This window comes from Pieris napi, chromosome 1 (genome assembly GCF_905475465.1).
Source record: "Pieris napi chromosome 1, ilPieNapi1.2, whole genome shotgun sequence".
NCBI lineage: Eukaryota > Metazoa > Arthropoda > Insecta > Lepidoptera > Pieridae > Pieris > Pieris napi.
The window spans coordinates 233352-258429 of NC_062234.1; the positions used below are offsets into that span (position 1 = coordinate 233352).

Consider the following 25078-nt stretch of genomic DNA (forward strand, 5'->3'; position numbering starts at 1 on the left):
ACTGAATATCTCATTCCCGCCCGATTAGGTTCGAGCTGAACGTTTCGAAAAATAAAAAACTAAGTTTGGTGAAAATTTCTCGTGTATTTGGCGAAGGGAAACAATAAGAGGTCGGCGGAGGCGTGAGGCGAGTCGAAGCGCGGCCCGCGTACGCGCTCAAAGAATCCCATTTGTGTGAGTCAACTTTTTTATTTCCATACTGTGTACTATAATAGTAATTTATATATAAGATCATATAATTTTTGCAATGTTAATACATTTTACATAACAGACATCTCCATAGTGTACATACATACATACGCGGTCGCTCGCCGGGCGGCCGGGCGCGTGCCGGACGTACAGAGGCGCCGACGCGAGCGACGATAGAAAATTAACGGCTACAGCGATATCATACAAATTAATGACTATTCCCTTACAAATTATCGGATCTACCGTAGCATTGTTCTACTCCGACGCGACGCACGCGCACCTCTGTACTCGCCGCGCCATCGATTCATAATAAATAAATGCCTATTTATGCCTATTTACACTATGTATCTATACAAAACGATAGGACGACGAAATTACATTTGAATTCAGCATTCGGCATCTAACACGACGCGAAGGTCGAGAGCGCTATTTTTATCATTTTTGTACAATCGAACGAATCGAACGAATCGAACGAATCGAACGAATCGCACGAATCGAACGAATCGGCACAGACGCGATACAACTTTAACTTAATTAAACAATTTAACAATATTAAAAATCCTAAAGTAGTCTAGTATCCTAGGGTCGAATATAAAAGGGCTCCCGCGGCGGGGCGAAGCGAGGCGGGGCAGCGGGCGCATCACTTGGCGCGCTTGGCGCCGAGCTGCAGCTCGCCCAGCCGCTTCCACAGCTCGTCGCGCTCCTTCTCGCGCTTCTTCTCTCTGGAAGCGGAAGACGGACGCGTGAGACGATGCTCTCGCACGAAACGAGAGGAAAACGACAAGAAAAAGATCGCCCACTCACTTCTGTCGCTCCGCCTTATAGCTGGCGGTGAGCTCGTCGAACAGCTTCGAGTTCATCTCCATGAAGGTCTTGAGCACGTTGTAGATGAAGGTCACGATGGACTGGTTCCAGTGCTCCTTGCTCATGCGGTACAGCGCCGGGAACATGATGGGCATGATCACCTGATTGTTCTCCTCGATCAGGGACACGATGTACTCGTTGTTCCAGTAGTACAGCGCCCTCTCGGCCACCTGCGGACGGAACGGGCGCGTTTGAGAACGCTCGGACGGAAATCGACCGGAGTGGGGGGTCGGAAGTTCTCGTACCTGGAAGTGGGGGCTGGACACGCACTTGGCTATTTGCTTGAACAGCGGCTCCTGTATCTTGACGAACTGAGCCGGCTCGATGACGTCCAAGATCTCCTCGATCTCGCCCAGGAACATCACCTGTTCGGGAAAAGACAGACATCTCCGTTACCTACCTTTCCACTTTACTTAGCTTTTAATTCCACGCGCGATAACAATACCTCCTTCTGGGAACAGGTCTTGGGCCAGAACTTGAGCAGGCCGCGCACGACGGGCTCGGTGAGCGTGGCGTCCTTCTCGAGGAACTGCACCACGCAGTAGGCCAGCTGCGCGTGGTACATGGACAGGCTCTTCACCTTGTGCAGCGGCAGGAGCACCTTCACCAGGAACTGCTTGTGCTCGCTCTTCAGCGGCAGCGCGAACCCGTTGATTATGCTGCAACGCACGGCGGCACCGTGAATGTTGGCCGTGAATGGGGAGCGATGACCCGGTCGAGACCGAATAGATACCTTCCCAAGATCTCCAGGAGCTCACCGACGCCGTTGAAGTGCTCGGTTTCGTAGACGAATCGCAGGAATATATTGTTGATCTGCTTTCGTATGAACGCTCGGAGACCCAGAAACTTTCCGTAGATACGATGCAGCACCGTTTTCAGAAAATCGCGCTCGCGAGGGTCTTCGGAATCGAACAGATCTAAAAGCTTTTCAAGAAAATATTTAATTTCATCTACCGTTAGTTGAAACTTATTAATACAGAAAGACACCGCTCGAACCTTACCTGAAGTGTTCGTTTGGAGGCACGTCTAATTGAGTTATGTTAGACATATTGTGAAATATTAGACACAATATTTGCCCAAATTTTAGAACTTCTCACTCGGTATATTATAAATACAAATAAAAATATTGGAGACAAATGCATTATTCATCCTTACCCCAAAACAGATTGTTTTTGTACATTTGTAAATAATTTATTTATTTGTATATGTATTGTATATGTAAAATTTGTATTATGTAAAGTAGAAGAAACTTCTAAAACCTACTACCAAATTGTTGAAATGTCAATTTAAAAGTATTTATTAATGTAATGGGATATACAAAATTAAGTCATTCGATGATATCATGCACATATATTGTGTATTACCTGCAATACAAATTTCTGGTCGATGACTTTCTTGCCAATGGTTGGCTGAAAGTTCACTGATTCAAGGAAGCGCAAAAAAAACTCATAGACTAGTTGGAGATGCGGCCAAGAGGCCTCTAGAGTCGGATCGTCCTCCTCCGGGTCATAGTCAGGATTATCACTTGGTGGTAGAGTGCGGAACAAGTTGGACGAAATCTGGGAAAAATACATATTTTAAACAATGGTATGCTAATTACTTTAAAGCTAATAATATATATTTTAAAAGGCCAACTTTATACACAATAATAAGTTTGAATAAGAATTTATGTCTTTTATTTCTTTTATAATATAAATACTAGCAGTGTCCCGATGTTGTGCCTAAATTTTTTGTTCATAACATGATATTGTTTATACTTGTTTAACCAAATTAACTATTTGGGTTAATAATATTAGTATGCATTGACATTTAGCTATGAGGTTTAAATTAACAAGCAATAAAAAAGCAACTTTAATAGTTATTTGATTTTCACATTTCTCAATAGACAACAATGCAGATGCAGTTAATGAATTTTTTACTTTAAAAAATCCTAGATATGTACAATATACGCTAATGCTAATTAACTTACCATTTTAATGATTTCTGGATAAACCGGTTCAGTGAGTACATCACGTCCAACAGTAATATACCCAACAAGTTCATTCAATGTGGCACGTTTGATCTCCTTTCCTTTTAAGTCAGCAAGAGGGTCCATGAAGTCAAATGCAACACAACACTGACGCAGCTTACGAATGAACAAGTCTTCTTGTTCAGTAGCTGGCACATCTGTAAGAGAAAATTATTCAGAAGTAGAAAGGCAATTTCTATAGGTGTGCCTATGTTATATGAAGTTAAGAAAAATTGCCAAACCTTATTGCAATGATCTAATAATAGTGGTTTACTCTTATAGTATAGGTATAATAAAAATACAACAGCGCTGCTCATTAAGTATTTCAAATAGAAACATATATTTAAGAATTTTTTTAACTGTTCAAGAAATCTAACATAATTATAGAGTGAGCAAATCCAACCAACAAATCAATACTAGTGGCTTGTTGCAAAGGTTAATTATTTTGGTTATTAGAGTAAATTAAATTACATATTATTTAGAAAATAATTGTCTCTTATCAAACTAATATTCCTTATATTCATTATGTTATATTAACTTAAACAGAGATAATAAAATGTTAAATCCAAAGATGAAAAGTTAACTTTAAGAATTTGTTGACCTAATTATTATTAATATTATATAGAAATCATGGGCTATACCAGTCATATTATTTTTTTTTTGAACATTTTTTTATTACTTGCTAAAGTTCCTCAATATATAATTATTTATTTCTAAACCTAATGATTTGTTATTACACAATGTACTAATAAATTTAATGACATCAGATCACATTACATTTATTTTATGCATACATGTAATTCACATTATTTGCCTAATAATATAAAAAAACTAGATTAAATTTACCTTTCAGTAAGGGTAGTGCCAAGAGTTCTACATCTTGTGAGTTACGATAACGGGATGACCCTTGACTCTTCTTGGTCTTTTTCTTAAGAGACCGTTTAGCAAAAGGGTCAATTCTATCAACAAACGGTGCCGAAGACATGTTTCTAATATAAAAGAGTCCGTAGTGACGACAAGCCGAGAACGATCAATTTAAAACTTTGCGGAATTCTAAAAGATGCATGTTCCAGCCAATTCAATAAGACGAACGAGCACTCCTCGTTAAGTCAAACCAAAATAATTGAGCCTAAATAAACATTCCTTCGTCACTCATGACGGTAATGGAGTGATCACACTCAAGCCATCTTTTTGATACTTTTTATGTTTCCACAAAAGTTACGTAATTTTAGAAAGTCTTTATCACAAAAATATCACTAATATAAATCAAAATAGGTCCTGTCTCAAAAACAGATTTATAATATGAGGCGTGTCACAAATAGCAAAAGCTAGAAGTCAGATAGTATACATAGAAGCCTCGTGTAATATCAGCCGGTCACTCGATGACAATTTAATTTCACTCACTAATCGTCAATTTTGTTCAAGATTAACTAAACAAAACACTATTAAGCAAAAATAAATTATTATTTTTTGATCTTAACTATTGGAAAACTTATATGGCAATGACACAGAGCAATTTTTAACACCAAAAATCTATCACCGTATTCTCGCCATCGCTCACCATCCGTTTCTATTCCGACAGTGACACAAGATGCATTTTATCGCCAACCACAAATTTATTTCGATCTATCGCACTTCTACAAGAACAAAATATTTATATTTCGATTATGAGAGCAACGTAAAACGATGAATTTACAAAAAACTACCAAGTTAAAAGATTATCATCACTGGTTTTGCTGCGAAAACGCCAGCACTCAAAAGTACCTATTTCTGAAAATAGATGGAGATATAAAAATGTTCAGATAATCAATAGAGATTCTTTTTAATGAATTTCACGTATTAATACTAATAGGACTTAAATTTGACATTTAAAATTATTTTTATATTTTAACGTAACAATCGATTACAAATAATCCACCAAAACGATTGGTAAGACAGAATATTTTAAAAAGGAAATGGCGGAAGACAAAATCTATTTGTGTTTAGAGACAACATATGGATGCGTTCCAAGATTGACCGAAAATTTTCAAGAAACCGGTTACTGTGTCAATGCTGTTATTTCTTCAAACTTATTTCATGTTACAGAAAATGTGAAGGAAACAAATAAATAATATTTATATTATGGGTAAAACCTTTTTACTCCGATTCACGGTTTCAAACTCATATTAGAAAAATACGCATAGAAAACGTATTAAAGTAGCCAGCAAAAGAATCGGTATGTTGGTCTTATATTTTTTACGGCACCTCATTGCGTAGTTTTGTCTTCCCCCTGGCTTTCTGCACCACACTCAAGGTTTAGAATTTGATACTGCCGGCTGCTAGATAGCACTTAATATCTGGATTCTGGGCTAAGTAGAGTAAAGTAGAGCGCTATCCCAGAACCCTATTTCTTTAAAAATGATGGATAATAAAATATGTCTCTGAGACAAGCGCTTATGTAATTATTATAAAAATAATTTAAGTGTCCTTGTTATTTTAATGAACTATATCAAAAAAAAATAATTCTCATTTTAAATACTTTTAATACGAAATTATATTTGTAAGTAGTTATCTAAAATATATAAATAATACGTATCTACTTTTACACTACTCTGTGGCCCATGCTTATTTCTTACCTGTTTGAATCTCTATGAGTATTTATAATCTATCCAAAAAAGTCTTCCTAGTCTGTGATACAAAACTTGGAAATACGAGTACCAACTACCAACTGCGTTTGGGTTTGGGAAAGTTGCTTTCTAAAGTCGTAGCCATAGTTGCTTTCGAATTAAATCAAAACTCTTAAAACCGAGTAATCATACAGTGGACATAATTACGATTTCTTTCTTTTTATGTGTTGTGTCGATACTAACTGTAGCTGGTTTCCAACATGGATCTTGGTATTTCTGACAGTTCCGCCATGAATGCAAAATAAATACAAATTATATACTGTACTGTACAGGTTTGTTTAAATACTACTATTAACTTAATCTAATAAATTTAAATAACAGTGTCGTAGTACCGAACTGTAACTTAATAATTTAAGAAATTAATGTGTAAATAGCGTCAAAAACGTCCATCAACGCGACGCTACGGAAGACACCTTATTACTATTTATAAGAGAAAATTATGTTCGTCATTCGTGTATTTAAGGAACATATGTACATGAACATAAAAAACAAAATATTCTACTGGCTGTGTACTTAATAAAAATAGATGATCACAAAATATTTCCCATATTACATTAAACAAACTAATGTTATTAAAATGTTTGTTTCAAAATAAGATAATATGTAGGTAACTGTTTACATGAAGACTGATCTAATTGATTTAGAGGCATTAACTTTTGTTTGTATTTTAGGGGCTGGAAGTGTACAAGTATAAAAGAAGAAGCTTCACAATGTTGAGAGGTGGGCGTGGTGGCCGCCACAGTCCAGAGCTGTATCCTCATACTCTGAAGTGTTCCAACGCAAGTGACACCAGCTCAGCATATAGCGGTAGTGACACTATGACATCTGTTCATAGCTCCTTAGACATGGATATGGAGGTAGATCTGTCTGGTCTCCTTGAGTCTATAGTGGACTCTGATGAAGAAGAAGATTTAGAAGAAACTATGGACAGTCTCACTGTTCGTGATCCAGTCAGAGAATGTCTCGAAAAAGATCCCAGTGAAAGAACTGAAGAAGATATAGAGATTCTTTTAGAATTTACTCAACATTTAAAAGCATTTACAAATATGACACTTACTGTACGAAGAGCATTATGTGCTGTAATGGTATTTGCAGTTGTAGAGAAGGCAGAGACAATTGTAATGCAAGATGGAGAGGAACATGACTCCTGGTCAGTATTAATTAATGGACATGTTGGTATTGAACATCAAAATGGAGAAGTTGAATATCTGAATGTTGGTGACAGTTTTGGGATGGCTGAGGCTACCCTTGAAAGGTTGTACCATCGGGGTGTTATGACTACTAGATGCAATGATTGCCAATTTGTGTGTGTTACTCAAACAGATTACTACCGTATTTTACACCAGGGAGAAGAAAATATAAAACGTCATGAAAACGAAAATGGAGTTGTGGTATTGGTAACAGAGTACAGGGGTGCTGCAGGTGAATCTGGTCATCAAGATGGACATGTAGTAATAAGGGGAACCCCTGAACATTTGATGTTACAACTTATTGAAGATAATTCACGTGACTCTACATATGTAGAAGATTTTCTATTGACTCACAGAACATTCATTGAAAATCATTTAGTAGTTGCCAAGCAATTACTTGCCTGGTTCTCAGAACCATCTGTACGTGATAAGGTCACAAGGGTAGTTCTGTATTGGGTGAACAACCATTTTACTGATTTTGAAACTGATCCAAATATGATGGAATTCCTTGAGAATTTTGAATTGGCTTTGGAGCATGAGAAAATGGAAAGCCAACTGAGACTGTTAAATATAGCTTGTTCAGCTAAAGCCAGAACAAGAAGTGTTACTTTGTCACGCCCCACAAGAGATGAGCCGCTTAATTTTACTATTCTAGGTGGATATGAAAGGGGTTATGGTATATTTGTATTAAAAGTTGAAAAACATTCTAAGGCTGAGGAAGTGGGCTTGAAAAGAGGTGATCAGATACTAGAAGTTAACAGTCAATCTTTTCAACATGTGAGTCATGCAAAAGCCATGGAAATTATTACAGGATCTACACATCTAAGTATAACAGTAAAAAGTAATTTCTTAGCTTTCAAACAAATGTTACTCATGCCAGAAAATTCTCCTAGACAGAGGGGAGGTACAAATATGGTCAGATGGCAAACGGATCCAAGAGCAAGACTTTCAACAGCAGAATTACTTAGCGATGATCCCATCACCCTGACTCCGATTTTCCAATCTCCAATAAAGAAATCACAACCAGAAATAAATGTTAAAAAAGAACCACAAAAAGGATTTATGACACTGGGTCCAAAAAGACTTCATAAGGCTTTAATGAAAATGAATATTCTGCCAAAAAATACCATCACTGATGGATTTCACAATGACGACAGTATACTTTCGAATACAGATGCTTTAAACAAAGCAAACACAAGCACTTCATTTTACAGTTCCCACAGTAATCCAGATCTTATTTCAATTTGTTATGATGATTATCAGTCATCTGATTACCCTGAACATGTGCTAAAGGTGTATAGAGCTGATCAAACTTGTAAATATTTACCAGCTCATAAAGAAACTACTGCCAGAGAAGTAGTAATGCTTGCCTTGCGAGAATTTGGTATTACAGAGCCAAGTTCAAATTTCTCCCTCTGTGAAGTTTCTGTTGCACAAGGAGGAATAATTAAACAGCATAGGCTACCTGATCAGTTACAAAATCTTGCAGAAAGAATCGGATTAAGCTCTAGATATTATTTGAAAACAAATGGTGTTAGTGAAACTTTGGTACCTGATGAAATGGCTCCGGAATTACTCAGAGAGAGTGTTGTACACTTCTTGCAACTGAATGCTGTGGAAGTCGCTGTCCAATTGACATTACAAGATTTCTACATATTTCGACAAATAGAGAGTACTGAGTATGTGGACGATTTGTTTGAACTAAAAAGTAGATACGGTACACCCATGCTATCACAATTTGCAGGTTTGGTAAATAAAGAAATGTTTTGGGTCGTAACAGAAGTGGTCAATGAGCAAAATCTCGTCAGAAGGTCTAGAATCATAAAACAATTTATAAAAGTTGCAAGGCATTGCAAAGAGTGTAAAAACTACAATTCTATGTTTGCTATAATTTCAGGATTAGGTCACGGTGCAGTTTCTAGACTTAGAATGACCTGGGACAAATTACCTACAAAATACATTAAACTGTTTACTGATTTACAATCATTTATGGACCCCTCCAGGAATATGTCCAAGTACAGGCAATTAATTACAGCTGAACAAGGCAGATCACCTGTCATTCCCTTTTATCCTGTAGTCAGGAAAGATCTGACATTTATTCATCTCGGAAATGACACGAAAGTGGAAGGTATGGTAAATTTTGAAAAATTGCGCATGATTGCCAAAGAGGTAAAGACACTCACTAATATGTGTAGTGCTCCATACGACTTGCTGACGTTACTGGAATCCGGTAAACAACCTCCTTCCAATGCTATGGTGGCATTGAACCAATTAACAACTGGAGTTCAACAAGGCCAAGTCACTGTAAAAAGAAGAAAGAAGTCCTCCAATGTGCCAAATCCAAAAAAGATGTTTGAGGAAGCGCAAATGGTTCGCCGGGTGAAAGCATACTTAAATCGCATGCACGTGGAAACTGACGAGGAAAGACTTCACGCTCTGTCTTTAGAATGTGAAGGTTCAGGTCCGGCACCTTCCCTGCCGCGCCGTCGACATCCATCACCATCTCTCTCTACTACGAGCAGTGCGTCGTCGGCCAGCGAAAGTAAAAAAGGCTTCGCAGGAAATAAATTTGGAGCAGCCTCACCTCAAGCCGTGAGAAAGTTATTGGCTCTATCCGAACCTGCCAAAACCCGTCCACACCAGCCGAGACCTCCGCCACCCCCCGGACCTTCCCCGTGCTCTCATAGAAGAGACGGAACCGTGGCGGGAATTTGTTGTTCCCGCGCCGCACACGAGAGATCGCACTCGGACACGCCCACGCCGCTGCCCGTGGATTTATCGGCGGAAAGTAGCAGTGTGACGTCTTTGATAAACTTGCCATTAAGAAAAACGGGATCGGCCACGTCGAGCGACAGCGGGCACGGCTCGTGCGCGACGGCGAACTGCGTTCGGCCGATCCCTCCTCCGCGAATGCCTTACACGCTCGCCGCTCAGGTGGCTCGCATCGATCGCCTGAACCGAGCTCATTCGCACGAAGGTGTCACTCGTTCTTACGATTACTATCACGACACGCCAGATGACGAAGACGACGATCAACAAGTTTCTGCCGTGTAAAGTTCTCAATACTCCATTTCCAAAAATTTATATTTTAGTAATCTCACTCGAGTAGAAGCATGACATAAAACGTTTAATATATTATACTAAAATGTAGTTCATGTTTATATTCCTTATGTGTAAGGTTAAAGACTGTCTTATTTAATTATTTTAGTGTTTATTGTAATATTACATAGTAGCCATGCCTTTATATATTATTAATATTATAGATATCGCGACCCACCATGTTCCAGTTATGACTAGAAATATTAGAACTAGAAATGTTCTTTTCGGGCATGCCCTAATGCACCTTAAGGATGTATTTTACATTCCGTTGTTTGTGTATATTTTTTAATAATTCGTAATGTAACGCGCAACTTAGACCAAATAATAATTAACGTACCTTTTATAATAGTGGTTCAAACGGAACGCGTAAAACGGTGAAGGTATAATAATTATTGATTGACGTTTCTGTAGTAGGTGACCATTCTTTAAATTATGTACCAGCTGTACGCATACAGTTATCACATTTTAACGTAATAACGTTTAATGTATAATTATTGTGGCATATCATCCTTTCGTTTTACTAGATTTCTTGGTAGCTTTGTGGACCAATTTTAATTTGAAAGTATTTTCTCCTTTTCTATTGTAGCGATATATGTATAACGTTATAATAGCAACGGTTATAATTTTCATAATGTAAATAATAAAAGTAAACGACGTTCTTTATTAAATATTTATTTACATAGCCATAATTTAATATTTAACATTATGATTCATCTTCAAATATTTTCATATCATGTAATAAAGTATTTAAAAATAAATCGTCTTTGTGAATATTATCGAAACTGAGCTAAATAATCTAATTCAAGTGGATGAAGATTTGGACTTGGAATCACTAAACTGTGTAGAGGGGGTCCTAACTCATGGTTTTGCATCTCCTTCAAGCTCCGCACGGTTATTCTTTGATCTGGTGCACCGACTCTAGACAGGCCCACCGCTAATGTATCCTCGGTCAACCCTGATGAAAAATATTGACATCCTTTAATGAGTACGTTTATACCCGTCTTGTACATAAATAAGCGCGTGTACTAACTACTCACTGTTTTTTGAGTTATTTTAAAACCATGATATCTTCTAAGATATTTGTTGATATTAAAATGTGTCAATTTTGTTGCAATAAAATAGTCTTTAATATTATTAAACTATACTGTCATACATCATTTATAGGTAGCGCACTTAAAAGAAACCTTCGATAAAAGAATATTTTTATAGTAATTTTAGTATTGGACGTAGATAATAAGATTTATGTTATAGATTTCAGTTAACCTGAGTTTAGCTTCTCCCTTATTATATGTAAAAGTTGTGTTGATGCCTCACTAACGGTCATGAACTTTGGTTTCATGTATTGCCTTACTTTTTTTGTTAGTGACTCTTCAGTTGGCTCCTTAACTTTTATATCTAAAAAGAAATTGTTTACTGAAATTAATATTCAAACAAGTAATCATTTATATTTTTATCATCATTACTGGTATAATATATCAATCATGTAACTATATGCTACTGCTATTATATTCTAAAGTACCTAATAGACATAAAGTGTGCAAATTTCTTGTATAATTCCCAATAATTTTTTCATAAAAGCTGTCTGGTTTCCATGTTTCGGTCCAATAAGGTATTGAAATAGTTTCACCAAAATTATATAATTGTAAGCCACAACAGCTAACAGCATTCATTATAGATGCATTATGTATAATCTGGGGAGGAAAGGAATAATAATGGATAAGATAAAAAAAATTTGGTATTGCCTTAAAATAATATTTTCTTATAGGAAGTTTCCGAGATAATATTATATTTAGATACAAACAACACTAACTAAATTGATTTGATAGATTTATAAATTATACTTTACCTCAGTTCTAACACCTAGCTGCTTGGCACGTAGTAACATATCTGTATGCGTTGTGGCTCCTAAAGGATCACCAACCACAAGAAGAGCTATGTCATTATCTCGGGCTTCCATTAAAAAACTGTCAATGTGACTTTCACAAAGTTCACGGTCAGCAATTATGATAGGTCTTCCATAAAATTCTTCCTATAAAAATCTCAATTTAAAAGTAAAGAAAAAGGGCAGGGCAACCCTTATAGTTCAGTCCCTAGGAACTAGTAAATAATGGTAACCAGTTAGTAATTAATATTATGTTCTAATTTGAGTACATGTCAACTATAGATATATAATAAATAAATGATACAATATAACTGCACAGAATGCAGTTGTGGTCTCCAAAATATAAACAATAATTTTCTAAGTTGCAAACTAAAATATTCAATATCATTTAAGACATGCATAGTGTTATTTGATATCAAAGTTGTAAAAAATATTTGCCTTGGTTTTCATTGTATTTTATAACTTTTAAACAATTCTGCATACTACGTTTATAACAAAGGGAAGTAATCGCGCAATGGGCATTAAGAAACTAGTGAATTACAACTTACCAAAACATTGTGACCAACAGTTAATATTGATGTGTATCCCTCCAAAAGTACTTTGTCACATTTTTTTACAATTTCTAGCCCTTTAACTGTTATATCTTTAGCATTACCTAGGCCAAGTCCAATTAAATAAAACATACTTTTAAAACTGTTTTTAATTCAGACTTCAGAGTTTATAAAATCACCTAGCTTATATATATATGATATGATATATCTATCTAATATGCAGTATCCGCAATGTTTTCTCAATTTATAATGAAATTTGAAAATAACCTAAATCGTAAATCATAGACTATAATATTCTACATCTCTTTAGTTTTGACGAAAATATTCGTCAAAAGTGTCATAATAATGATTGTCTTTTTTGATAGTAGTCTGTGACACGAAAGATTAGAGATAATTAATATTTAATTATTATTAATAGTATAGAAATATACTTGCCGTGTTGTGTATACTAAGTACTAACTACTACATATTAGTGATAACTGATAGTAAAGTGTAAACGCTTTTATAGATTAAGTAATGCTTTACCAAGTATTTCGCATTCAATTGTAGTTTTAGATGATATAATTTTTTACCTCACTTACATAATATTATCTTATTTATATTGAAGGTTTAGAAATGATTTATAAATGGTGGCATTCATTTATAAGAAAAAGAACAAAACCAATTCCTGAAGACTTTGCAGTACTATGGAAAAAACGACTGAGTTTAGTTTACGGATTTCTTGCTTGGAATGCATTTGGTTTAGTAGTTTATTCCATTTATCAAGGCAAATCAGACTGGGCTCATTATTACGGATTAAAATCTGACGAAGATAAAAACATGTCCCCTGGTACGTAAATTATATTCTTTTTAGTCTCTAGGACACTTAATAGACCTGAAACATTCCTGATTAATAATAACCAAACTAACATGAAATTTAACAAATGAAAAAAAAAATCTTTAGAGCTTTTCTTAAAATTCACATTGAAGTAACAATAGTTTTGCAACTATACATTATTTTAATTATGAGTGTTTTTATAAACATCTTATGAGTGCTTTCTTTTACAGGCCATTCTTGGGCAAATACTCTAGGTATTAAAAATGCCAAAGTTATAAGAATTTCTGGAATATCAAAAGTAGATGAATATGATATTGTTGATGGAAAAGAAGTTAGATCTAACAAGGGCAATAATTAATAAAATAGAACAGTGTATATAATAATTTTGTAAGCAATAATTTATTGTCCGGTTATAATACAATTAAAATAAGGGGTTTGTATAAAAATATATTTTTATTTAATTTTTTTCCAATTTGTGGACAGCATTTAAGGCACTTTCTTCATATCTCAAATTTTACCTATTAGGTAAAATTGTTTAGTTTATTTAGTTTAATCACAGTTTAAATATTATTTCAAAATTTAATTAGAATGTGTACTGTATGATTTAGCTCGTCTTCTTCTTTCAAATTCTTGCAACAATGCAGACCTGAAATGTTTTTATACTGTAAATGTATTTATTATACTGAGCAGGAAAAGTGATTGTATTTATATTACACATTGAACTAAAATTATTCACCAAATATATAATAACATATCTTTCATTAGTTTTCCAACATTTATTAAAGTAGTAATAACATTTTATAAAAAATATTTGGCTTACCTATACTGTTCATATTTCATTACAATCAACTGCAATTCTTGCTTGTAAAGACGTGTCAACATATCTGAATAGCAATCTAATTCACTCAGTCTAAACATGTTCCAATGCAGTTTATGATCCAACTCTTGATCAGCTGTAAACAATAACTGTATTTAAAATATATTTCTAAGGCAAGGGAAGGGTAGACAATTGACATTAGAGGTTGAAGATATATTTTAGTATAATATACTTTCGAAAAAGAATACTAAAATAATCGGAGGGGGACAAGTTCTATAAAGAGGATAGTAATTGTTTTCTTACCTTTTGAATAAACAACAAGCCAGTGAGGTATCTCTTCTAAAAGATATGGTGGTACCAGAGTAGGGACTAGTGGGCTTACTAAATAGCAGCCTCCCACTAAACATGGATGTGCGTATGTAGTCTGCTGTGTGATTTCACTAAAAAATCACAAATTACTATTGGGAGCAAGTTTAACATTTAATATCTAAATATTCAAAATTATCATTGAGTCTCATACTTAAAATAGTAAACTCCATGTTGTGGTGTTGAAACACGTTGCCAGGGTCGAGGCACACTTTCTAATGGATGTGTCCAATGTGTTGTTTGAGTATTGTGGTCCATATAATAACGTCGGCCACGGAGTGTCCTGTCAGCAGACCATCCAGGTGGCAAAGGTAGGTCACACTCATCCGATGCTACCATATGGGTTATAGAAAATTAAAATATAATTTATTTTATCTATTTTCAATTTAATATTGATTTTTTTTAAAAATGACTTACTTGCATCATGTCTATAAATTTTGTTTGTTTTTTTTTATTTTAAAAATGTGAAAGGTCTTAAAATGTAATCATTTAAATGTTCCATGTCTACTACTTTGGAGAAAAACAACAACATAATTTGATGACACAGTTGTAACAGATTAAAAATTACTTTTGTATATTTTTAAACACAAAATATTTTTCATAGAAAGAAAATTCCCTATTCAACCAACATATTGATAGAATAGAAGATATTGCAAAATACGAATAATGGAATATATTATAAGGTCGAATGGTTTACTAACCTTGACTGGATGAAATCAAATTACCACCATGACTTTTGTTATGATATGGTAGTGGTAAAGGGTTTACATAGTTTGTATATATTGGAGATCCTTGATTTGTTGCATTATACGCTTAAAGCAAAAGACAATGCTTTATTAATTGTAGGTACAATATCTTGTAATTATACTAAAATACTTTGCACAGAATACTTACACTCAGTAGCATGAAGTCGGATAGAGTGTGGTGACGGTGGATGATGTCTAGAAGCCAGACTCAAATTTGATGATATTCTTTGCATGCTTGTCTCTCTTGATGAATACTGTTGCTGTTTTTGTTGTTGAACCTGATTGAAATAAGAATGATTTTACCAGATTTTATTAAATTTAAGTTACAAAGATACAAAATTCTATTCTAATCTATTACCTTAAATGAACTTGGTAATTATATTATATATATATAGAGAAAATATGTAAAAGATTTATTATTCCCTTATGTAAAATATACTGGTTTTTACACGCCTGCCTTCATGGGCACTTGTATGAAATGATACCATGGGATTGTTTACTATATACAAAGATAAAATAATTTGTCATTAATTACTTGTTGTTGATTCTGATATATAGGATCCTCCTGAGTTTGCTTGTAATATCTGTAGCTGCTCTGACGGCTAAATGAATCATCAATATCATTTAGTGTTGAATGTGAAGCCTAGAATTCATTACAATCTCTTAATTATTAGAATCTGTGAGTCATAATGTTAACAAAAATATTTTCTATACCAATTACCAAAGTAGGATCTAAATAAAGTTGGGAATTATAATTGCTGGCTACACTACCAACTTCACTTCCTGTAGACATATTAGCAAACCTGAAAACACATTATATGATGAGATGTGATTAAAAAAAACCCTAACTGTAACATTTCTGTGTTAAATATAACAGAGACTCATACAAGGGACGTTCAAAAAATAGTAATAATGCAATACATTCTTCATTCATTAATAAAATAAATAGGCATAGCCCAGATATGAGATATTTTTTTATTTGCTTATCAGTATTCCTACAGCTACTTATTATACAATATCTAAACAATTACATTATACACAAAAGCCAAAAATGGAATAGACATTCAAACATAAACCACAGTTAACAATTATTACCTACTTATACAAAAAAAAAACAATTTTATATATAACTAGCTGATCCGGCAAACGTCGTTTTGCCATGTATATAATTTATAATAAAAAATAGGGGTTGATCGTAAAGGGGTTAAAATTAGGCGTTTTATGTATTTTCTTAATGCTGTATCATAAAAAAATAAAAAAATTTTTTTTATCTAAAAATTAAAAAATTATAATTTAGGTGGACTACCCTTAACGTTTAGGGAGATGAAAAATAGATGTTGTCCGATTCTCAGACATACCCAATATGCACACAAAATTTCATGAGAATCGGTCAAGCCGTTTCGGAGGAGTTTAACTAGTTTAACACCGCGACACGAGTTGTACGCACAACGGACCAACCTCGAGTCTAATTGCGGAGAAAGGAGTCCTTCTACCCTAACCCCCCTAACCCTAGGGGTGGATTCTCAGACCGCGACACGAGAATTTTATATATTAGATAAATTATTGTAAGATGCATTGATCATTATAATATATTTAATATAATGGTCTAAGATCCCTCTATACAACCACCTTCACCGAGATGCTTATTTAATGAAACTTATTTTATATATAATTTAATATGTCAATAAATATAATCCATATGGGTTGCCTAGCAAATTTCAGTCCAGAGTATGTTTAATTAATTAAAAAAAAAAATTTTTTTTAAACATTTCACCGGTATGATTATTAGATAAATTCTATACCAAACGAACGTATGAAGCCCATAGAATATGCAAACGTTAGGTTGTTTTTAATCAATTAATTATTTATGTGTATATTTTTTATATGACACTAAAGTATATATACATCTTTAGTATAAAAGAAGGTTATAGTGATACATATATAATACTACCCTGATTAAAAATATTGATTGAAAAAAGTTCAAAAAATTTGCAAATTATAAAAAAAAAAATTTTTTTAAATATTAATTAAACATACTCTGGACTAAAATTTGCTAGGCAACCCATATGGATTATATTTATTGACATATTAAATTATATATAAAATAAGTTTCATTAAATAAGCATCTCGGTGAAGGTCGTTGTATAGCGGGATCTTATACTATAATAACAAAGCTATTATGTCTACTAAAGGATATCAGAGGTTTTTATATAATTTTTTAACCATTTTTTTAGTTATATTAAATATATCTATTTGCTGGTTAAATTTGTGTTATAATCTGAAGGGATACTATAGATGAATGAGTTACGTAAATAGTTTGGATTAGACCAAGGAATTTAAAATAGTTGGGTTTGCCTCATATTGTATGAAAAAGGGGTGTGAAATGTTAAAAGTGGCAATAAGTCAGGACAGTCAAATAAACCGTTGCCAATATTGGTAAAAACATCAGGTCATAATATTTATGTCTACATTACAGGGATCAATACCAAAGTACTTACAGGGATCTATATAGCTACTATACTTTCGGAAATTTGGAAAAAATAATTTTTTTTTATTCTTATTGCTAAGATTTACCTTATCTGTAAGTGACATTGCAGCCACAAAGTTTTCTGCAGAAGAACTAATCCAAACTGCAGAGGAAAATATCTCAGGTGGTCACAAAATGGGCAACCATCAACCAACAACTAACTACTTATAATTTATAAAAAATACTTATATTTTTTTCAATTTTACCTTGTACCTTCAAAAAATCTTAATACATAACTTGTAATCATTTTCTCATTATCATTTAAATGGAGCAACTGATTAAAACAAAGGTTGTAGATCAAAAAGGATTCTTAGCAAACGAGACCTTCTAAAATTCATAAAAGCTCAAGTAATTGATAATAATATACTGGATATACAAACAAAAAATTATATTTCTAATTTATACAATGTATGTATGCTTATGTCAAATGTTATGCAATGGTAATACAATGCCAAGCAAGGGCTAATGGTAAATTGTAAGTTTTTATATTTCTTGCCTGACAACTACAAAAATTGGTGTAGCATTTTTTAGATTAAAAATGAAAATTAAAACTGTAAGCACTTATTCTAGTAAAGTATTTAACATCATTTAGCTTTGTTAGTATCCTCAAAATTCCTGTATTATAGTACTAAAATGTAGAAATTTTAACTTTAAATGTTTACTAACTAACTAACTTTAACATTAACTAAAATGTAGTAGTAGTAATTGTGTTAATTATTATATATTTAATAAAGTAATTGTTAATGTTTTTACTATAACTACAATATATTTTGTCATGAATATACATATTTTTTTTTTTAAATAATTTAACTCAATGTAATCTTTTACAGACCTGTGTGTTAAGTTTGGAGATGATTCACTGGGTGTATATTTCCCAGCATGGCCACTTATAGTTTGCGCTTTACCAAACTTATTTTCAATACTTTGACTGCTATCATTAGTACTAAAAGGTTGACTGCGAGGTCTTCTACAGTTATTACCAGTAGTCCATACATTGATAACTAAAACAATATTATAATATGTTATTTCCTCGAATCCTGGCTAAAAGTAACAAATATTTAAAATACTTACTTGGCAAGTCTGGAGGAGTATCCTTCTTGATATATTTACCAACGACACCTTCATTAATCGTTTTCTGACCTTTGCGTGATATCATCGTGATTTCAAAATATTATAATTTAAAAAAAATATAACATCCTAAAATATTCTTTTTCATTACCTTACAAGGTTTATTTTACAATTCAGATGTCAGATAAATATAATATAATCATGTCAATGAAAGTACGCCACAGACTATGAATTATGAAACTGACAGTCAAGGTTATAACAGAGTAACGAGTATAACTTCTCTCGAGTCTTGACTTAAGGCCTCACTAAAGGCCGATTTACATTATCTTAGTGTTTAGGAGAGTGCTTTAGGATAGTACTTTAGTTGAAACATGTAAACGCTACTTGCTTTAGTAAACGCTACGCTAAAGAACTTGCCTTTCAAGTTGTATTAAAGCACTCTCCTAAACACTAAGATAATGTAAATCGGCCTTAAGTGACGCATTTGTGCATTATTATGATAAATGATAATATGCAGTTATACACAAACGCGTCCTTAGCGTTAAGGCCGATTTACATTATCTTAGTGTTTAGGAGAGTGCTTTAGTACAACTTGAAAGGCAAGTTCTTTAGCGTAGCGTTTACTAAAGCAAGTAGCGTTTACATGTTTCAACTAAAGTACTATCCTAAAGCACTCTCCTAAACACTAAGATAATGTAAATCGGCCTTTAGACGTCACGCGCTTTCAAGTTCAAGCCCTAAACAAAAACCATGTTTTTATTTTTTAAATAAATTATAGTTAAAAAAATATATATAAAGTACCTTAAATAAAATGTTATTGAGTAATTAGTATATAGGTAACATGATTTTAAAAAGCTTTAAGAAGTAATGTAAAAGTAAACTGTAAATAATCAAGAATTTATCCATAAAATTCTAGGTAGTTGTAAGCTATATGGAAATCTAACTTTTAAGGTGTTTATTATTAATATCCGGTAAATGTTAGGCGAAGACAAAATTTATTGATTGATATGCCATAAAAAAGACATGGTATTAGTATTACATTTTCTCCTAATAAGTTTCACTGACAAATAAACAACTAAATTCACAATAAATTATATACGTATAATATACGTATAGATTAAGAGGTATTTATATTTTAAAGCTGAACTCAAATTTTATAAACATTGTAAACTTTTCTTAAAGACCTGTTTCATTATTAGTTTTATCTAGTAATATTCAAACTGTCTCAATGCGCTGCATTATCTTTGGTATTTTGTGAGTACCTATTTGAAAGATCTTGAACGAATCAAAAAGTCACATATGATTCATGAAATAACATAGAAAATATAAAAAAGTCCACGGCCTCAAAAATGTTGATAAAGTTTTTAAGTGCGGTAAAAACACTAAGGTTTACGGATATTAAACTTTCAAAGTAAGTATATACATACACCAACATTAAAATCACAACACAGTATAAAACGAAAACTGAATTCTAACACTAAATACCAATTTCGATAATATTCGTACTTGGATATATTCGTACACTTTAAAAGTTATTTATTCGGTACCTACCTACATAATATCTCAAAGGCATTGTGGAAGGTCAAATTTCAAAGGTCGCTGTGACCTTTATCATGCATGCTCGTGAAATTCGGTATCAATAGGTATCTGGTACGAAAATCAGCGTACATACTAATATGATTTAGACAGATTAGATTAGTCCTGTTAGGTATTTTGTTTTGCAAATTTATTTTTTACTCATTACTAATACCACCAAAGTCCTAGTCTTTTTAACGGTTGCACACTAGATATAGAGTAGAGAGATAGATCTCATTGATGTGACTCACGACGGCATTTAAGAACGAAAAACATAGTAATAATGAAAGATCACAGGAATGTGTTAGTTACCGAAAGTGTATCCATCTAGGTCCGAAGTTTTCACGTTATTAATATTGAAATATAAATCAACAGATATGCAACACGATGTATATTTTTTTTAGTTCAGTCACTTTATTATTCTTGTCTGTACTGGTACAATTCGTTCGTTCATAAAATAATTGAAAACGCGGCATTGCCGTGTGCAACCACACAGCTAATGTTCACAATATTGACTGTCAGCCTCGTTTTTAAAAATGGGAAAATCCAAAAAGTTAGTGTATGGTTTTAACGAGTTAATTTAAATACATATTAGATAATAATGCTAATGTTAATATAACAATGTGTTATAGGGCTAAATCAGAACGTATAAATGCATTAAGAAAACAATATGATGCATTCCTCGAAGAAGATAGAAAACGCAAAGGTCGTAATGATTACATAATGGGATGGCTGGATAAATTCCAGACATCCTCAACAGTTTCGTCAGTACGATTTCAGGTAAAAGAAATAATATCTAATGCTCGCGGCATTACTCAAGTGGCTTTCCCTTAGGCTTTTAAAATGGTAGAAAATAACGCACTCAATCTTTAAGATATTATGAATTTTGCCAAAATTCTTCCGATATTGTTATATAACTCCTCGAAGTGCACATTACAAAATTCCAAGTATCGAACCCCTGTAATTAGACTCTGTTTTAATAATGTTTTTTTTTTGTAATTGTGTAGCCTACGTAGTAACAGTTTTTGTAAAAATTAGAGTATCATTAGACCACTAAAAATGGAGGGTTGTTTTTTCAAAGGAATGTGCAACCAGTTGTCATCAAATACGACTTCTTCAGCGACCCGAATATGACCAAAAAAACCAAAATATTTCATGCTCACCAAATATCAAGCATCCTTTGGCCGAAAACTTTGAAGAGTCTGCAATACTAAAGGCAGTTAGCCAAAAGTACATATTGATACCTAAAATTTCGCCAGAACAATCTAAATATTGCAACGAATACAAAGAAAAAACCATTTCACCGATAGAGAATGACTCTGATTGGAAACGTAAATATAACATATTAGATGAATTAAAAAAAGAACAAAAATCTAGTCATTATACAGAATATATTGCTAAAGATGATACTTACAATGATTTACCAACAAAAGACGTGTTGCTTACTAATCAGAATTTTTCATTTGATTTGAATAGGGAAAGCGAACCAGTTGAAGAAATTTTATGTAATGAAAATATAAATGAGATGCCTACTAGTGAAACTCATTCAAAACAAGATATTCAATATAAATTGGATGAGAAAAATGGTTTGTGTAAGACAGACACGCTTACAAATACTAATGAATTCAACATAAAATGTGTCCCACAAGAAAAAAAAATAGTGCGTGATTGTTTAGAAAAAAATATCTGTAGTGAAAAATTTGATATGCAAGAAACTCAGGTTGAACCACTAAAAGACCATGAGATAAGAAACTCAAATAGTGAAACCCAAAAATATGATGAATCTCTAAAGGATAATAGCGATAACAAGTGCATACCATTACATGTAACAAAAGCTGATTACAATACCATGAACAATGAATTGATATCACAAAACGTAACAGCTCAACCAATAATTAATAATGTATCACAAGATTACAACTCGTCATCTATTGACTCTCCAGAAAGAAAAGAAGTCACAGAGTGCATTAATTTACCTATTGATCACCAAATAGAAGAAAATAAGGATATACATCATGAAAAAATTAATATCGAGGAACATTCTTCAGATGTTGGTGAATTGGGAATAATTTCTAAACCTTCACTTGAAATCGAAGTTATGACACCTCAAACTATTGAAAGAAATGTAGAGGACCAATCTCAGATAGAAGAATTTGAAACAGAACAAAAAGACTTATTTTATTCTGAAGACCAAAATGTTAATTATCCTTACAATGAAGAACAGGTCGCAGGTGATATTTACGAAAACAATGAACAGTATTCATATTATGAGGCTACTAAAGAAGATCCAAATCAATATGTTACAAACGTTAATGAACACGAAGAGTCAACAGAACAGTACGATCCCCATTACGAACAACAATTCAGTACATATCAAGACAATCCAATACAAACTCAATATACTGAAGACTATGCCCAAAATGAAGGCGTAGATTATCAACAACAGCAATTCTACGAAAATTATGGTCAACAACAAGCAGATACTCCTTTGGGGACTGAACAGCAAATTGATGAAAATTCGGTATATGAAGAAAATGTAGGAAATATAGAGAATATTTATATTCAAGATTATGCACAGGAAGCAATGTCGAACGAAGTATTGGAGAATGCTGTAGAGCGGCAGCTTAATATAGAAGACGGTCTGCCTGGTAGTGATGAAACGGTAGTTGCAAATATAAATGAAAAATATGGTTCTCAAGAAAAGCTTAGCACTGATTTGAATGTTGCATAAAATAAAAGCAAAGTGACTAAGGGTGATATTCAGAAACAATACCTACTTAGCGCGAATCATAAATTTCGTATATCAAAATATCCAGTACGTTGGCAAACGGGAGTCAAAATTAGCACCGTCTCTTAAATTCTCGTTTCAGAATCCTACCTGTAAACTGATTTAGGTTTCAAGATAAAAACATGTAAAAGCGAAAAAACTAATCGTTCATTTTACTGTAATTTAATAAGTGCTATGAGATCGTTCTAAAGTCAGTCAACAAGATGACAATTTTTTGTCCAACCAATACACCATTTCATTTGATTTGCTCTCGGCATTTTTTAAAAATATTAAATTATTAATTAAAGTAATTAATTCTATACCTACACGTAAACATTATTTGTGATTTTACTGATTATGTAGAGTTTTTAAATTAGATGTGGTACGTGACAAATTATAAGTAATGTAATTATATAATTATTATAATTTAATAGTGTTTCATTTTTGTTTTTGGAATGAAAACTTTATCTGGCTTCACATATGTATGTATAACAAAAAAAGTGGCAAAGTAAGTCGCCCTTACCCATGAATTTTGTCAAAATCACCCTTACAATTGACGCGTTTACCTGAATATGAAAGCAGCGATGTTGAAGATATTTGGGCTAGGTTTAATTTTATGGGCCAGTACGTATACGTTTGTGTTGTCTATTTACCACCTTCAACTTCTGAAAAATTGTATATAAACTGGTTTGATCATGTAAGTAATATTGTAAAGGTAGTTAGTAATAGCAATAAGATTTTAATATTAGGAGATTTCAATTTTTATAGCTGTAGTGAAAGTTGTATAGTGAATTTTAACTGTTTCCTTGCTGAAATGGGCTTAACTCAGTTCAATAAAATATTGAATAAGAACGGCAGGGTATTAGATGCAGTCCTTACCGGTGAATAGTCGAGTTACAGCAGTGTGAATGTGGTAGGGGTAGATTCAGGTGATGAGTTATCCCGAATTGACGCTCATCATCCACCCTTAAAAGTAACTCTTAATTACAAATTTTACCAGCCTGCGCAAACCCGTGAACCATCGAATATTACTAACGTAAATGAATGGAACTTCTATAAAGGAAATTTTTTGTCATTATTTTATATTCTAGAGGACGTAGACTGGAGAGAATTACTTGCTATTGATGATGTCGATGAAGCGGTGGAACACTTTAATAGCATTCTATATAGCTCTTTTGATCAATGTTTTCCTAGAAAATTTCGAAAGTTAACTAAACAAAGGGTCTACCCTGTATATTTTAATAATGAAATCATCGCTAAATTAAGAACTAAAGCGCAGCTCCATTGGCAGTGGAAATTTCTTAATGATAATAACGCGTGTTTAGAATTTAAACGTCTTAGGTCAATCATTAAGAACGACATTCGCAAAGCTAACATTAACTATTTACATACCATCTCATTAAATTTGGTTAATAAACCTACGCAATTTTGGCAATATATTCGTTCTCTTAGAAACCCAAAAGCTAAAGAGTCTGCAATTTCTTATAATGATGTTGAATATTATGGTTGTGACGCGGCAGAGGCATTTGCTAGTCACTTTAAATCTGTATTTCTGGCAGATCACCCGAAACTTATTCCAGAAACTGCCAATCGTAACCCAAAAGCATACCTACTCTTATCATTTTGATATCAAAAATTTCGAAACAGAAATTATTATGCGTAGTGTAAATAAACTAAAATCTAATACACCTCCGGGTCCAGATATGATTCCGGCTTATATAATTAAAGGACTGGCAGAATATTTAATATTGCCTATATCGCACATTTTCAATATTATTTTATATTCAGGGGTCTACCCAACGTTATGGAAGACATCCCGCGTGACCCCAGTTCCTAAAGCTGATTGTAGAAGCAGAGCTGAAAACTACAGGCCTATCGCGATTCTGTGTACGCTGGCGAAGGTGTTTGAAATGTCCTTACACTCGCTAATGTTGCCTAAATGCATT

General features: G+C 33.3%; 5 protein-coding genes across 11 annotated transcripts; 2 read left to right on the plus strand and 3 right to left on the minus strand.

The window, feature by feature from the left end:
- Positions 1–64: 64 nt before the first annotated feature.
- Positions 65–4916, minus strand: LOC125055385 (serine/threonine-protein phosphatase 2A 56 kDa regulatory subunit epsilon isoform-like). Its single transcript, XM_047657832.1, has 8 exons — positions 3908–4916; positions 3023–3219; positions 2418–2612; positions 1787–1977; positions 1499–1712; positions 1299–1418; positions 994–1223; positions 65–911 (listed from the first exon to the last, which is right to left on the minus strand). Exons 1-8 carry the CDS (start codon positions 4044–4046, stop codon positions 830–832), a joined length of 1368 nt encoding a protein of 455 aa, XP_047513788.1. The 5' UTR covers positions 4047–4916; the 3' UTR covers positions 65–829.
- An 812-nt stretch (positions 4917–5728) lies between these two features.
- On the plus strand, positions 5729–13714 carry LOC125053850 (rap guanine nucleotide exchange factor 2). Of its 6 annotated transcripts, none has more exons than XM_047655484.1 (3): positions 5741–5999; positions 13057–13278; positions 13497–13714. In XM_047655484.1, the coding sequence occupies exons 2-3, from the start codon at positions 13065–13067 to the stop codon at positions 13622–13624; spliced, it is 342 nt and encodes a 113-aa protein (XP_047511440.1). In that variant the 5' UTR covers positions 5741–5999; positions 13057–13064; the 3' UTR covers positions 13625–13714. The 6 variants fall into 6 exon arrangements, with proteins under 6 accessions (XP_047511401.1, XP_047511440.1, XP_047511430.1 ...); XM_047655474.1 differs by lacking the exon at positions 5741–5999 and adding an exon at positions 12819–12934; XM_047655453.1 differs by lacking the exon at positions 5741–5999 and adding an exon at positions 12821–12962.
- On the minus strand, positions 10493–12722 carry LOC125053909 (diphthine methyl ester synthase). The gene is made up of 5 exons (XM_047655528.1): positions 12447–12722; positions 11863–12045; positions 11536–11707; positions 11280–11411; positions 10493–10971 (listed from the first exon to the last, which is right to left on the minus strand). Exons 1-5 carry the CDS (start codon positions 12579–12581, stop codon positions 10790–10792), a joined length of 804 nt encoding a protein of 267 aa, XP_047511484.1. The 5' UTR covers positions 12582–12722; the 3' UTR covers positions 10493–10789.
- LOC125053901 (protein salvador homolog 1) lies at positions 13701–18982 on the minus strand. Its single transcript, XM_047655515.1, has 10 exons — positions 18794–18982; positions 18555–18723; positions 15917–15998; positions 15731–15838; positions 15344–15473; positions 15151–15261; positions 14604–14781; positions 14387–14523; positions 14087–14219; positions 13701–13912 (listed from the first exon to the last, which is right to left on the minus strand). The coding sequence occupies exons 1-10, from the start codon at positions 18876–18878 to the stop codon at positions 13846–13848; spliced, it is 1200 nt and encodes a 399-aa protein (XP_047511471.1). The 5' UTR covers positions 18879–18982; the 3' UTR covers positions 13701–13845.
- A 406-nt stretch (positions 18983–19388) lies between these two features.
- Positions 19389–23558, plus strand: LOC125053884. Of its 2 annotated transcripts, none has more exons than XM_047655504.1 (3): positions 19389–20918; positions 20998–21145; positions 21447–23558. In XM_047655504.1, exons 1-3 carry the CDS (start codon positions 20902–20904, stop codon positions 23094–23096), a joined length of 1815 nt encoding a protein of 604 aa, XP_047511460.1. In that variant the 5' UTR covers positions 19389–20901; the 3' UTR covers positions 23097–23558. The 2 variants fall into 2 exon arrangements, with proteins under 2 accessions (XP_047511460.1, XP_047511452.1); XM_047655496.1 differs by having other exon boundaries at positions 19389–20201.
- Positions 23559–25078: the final 1520 nt, after the last annotated feature.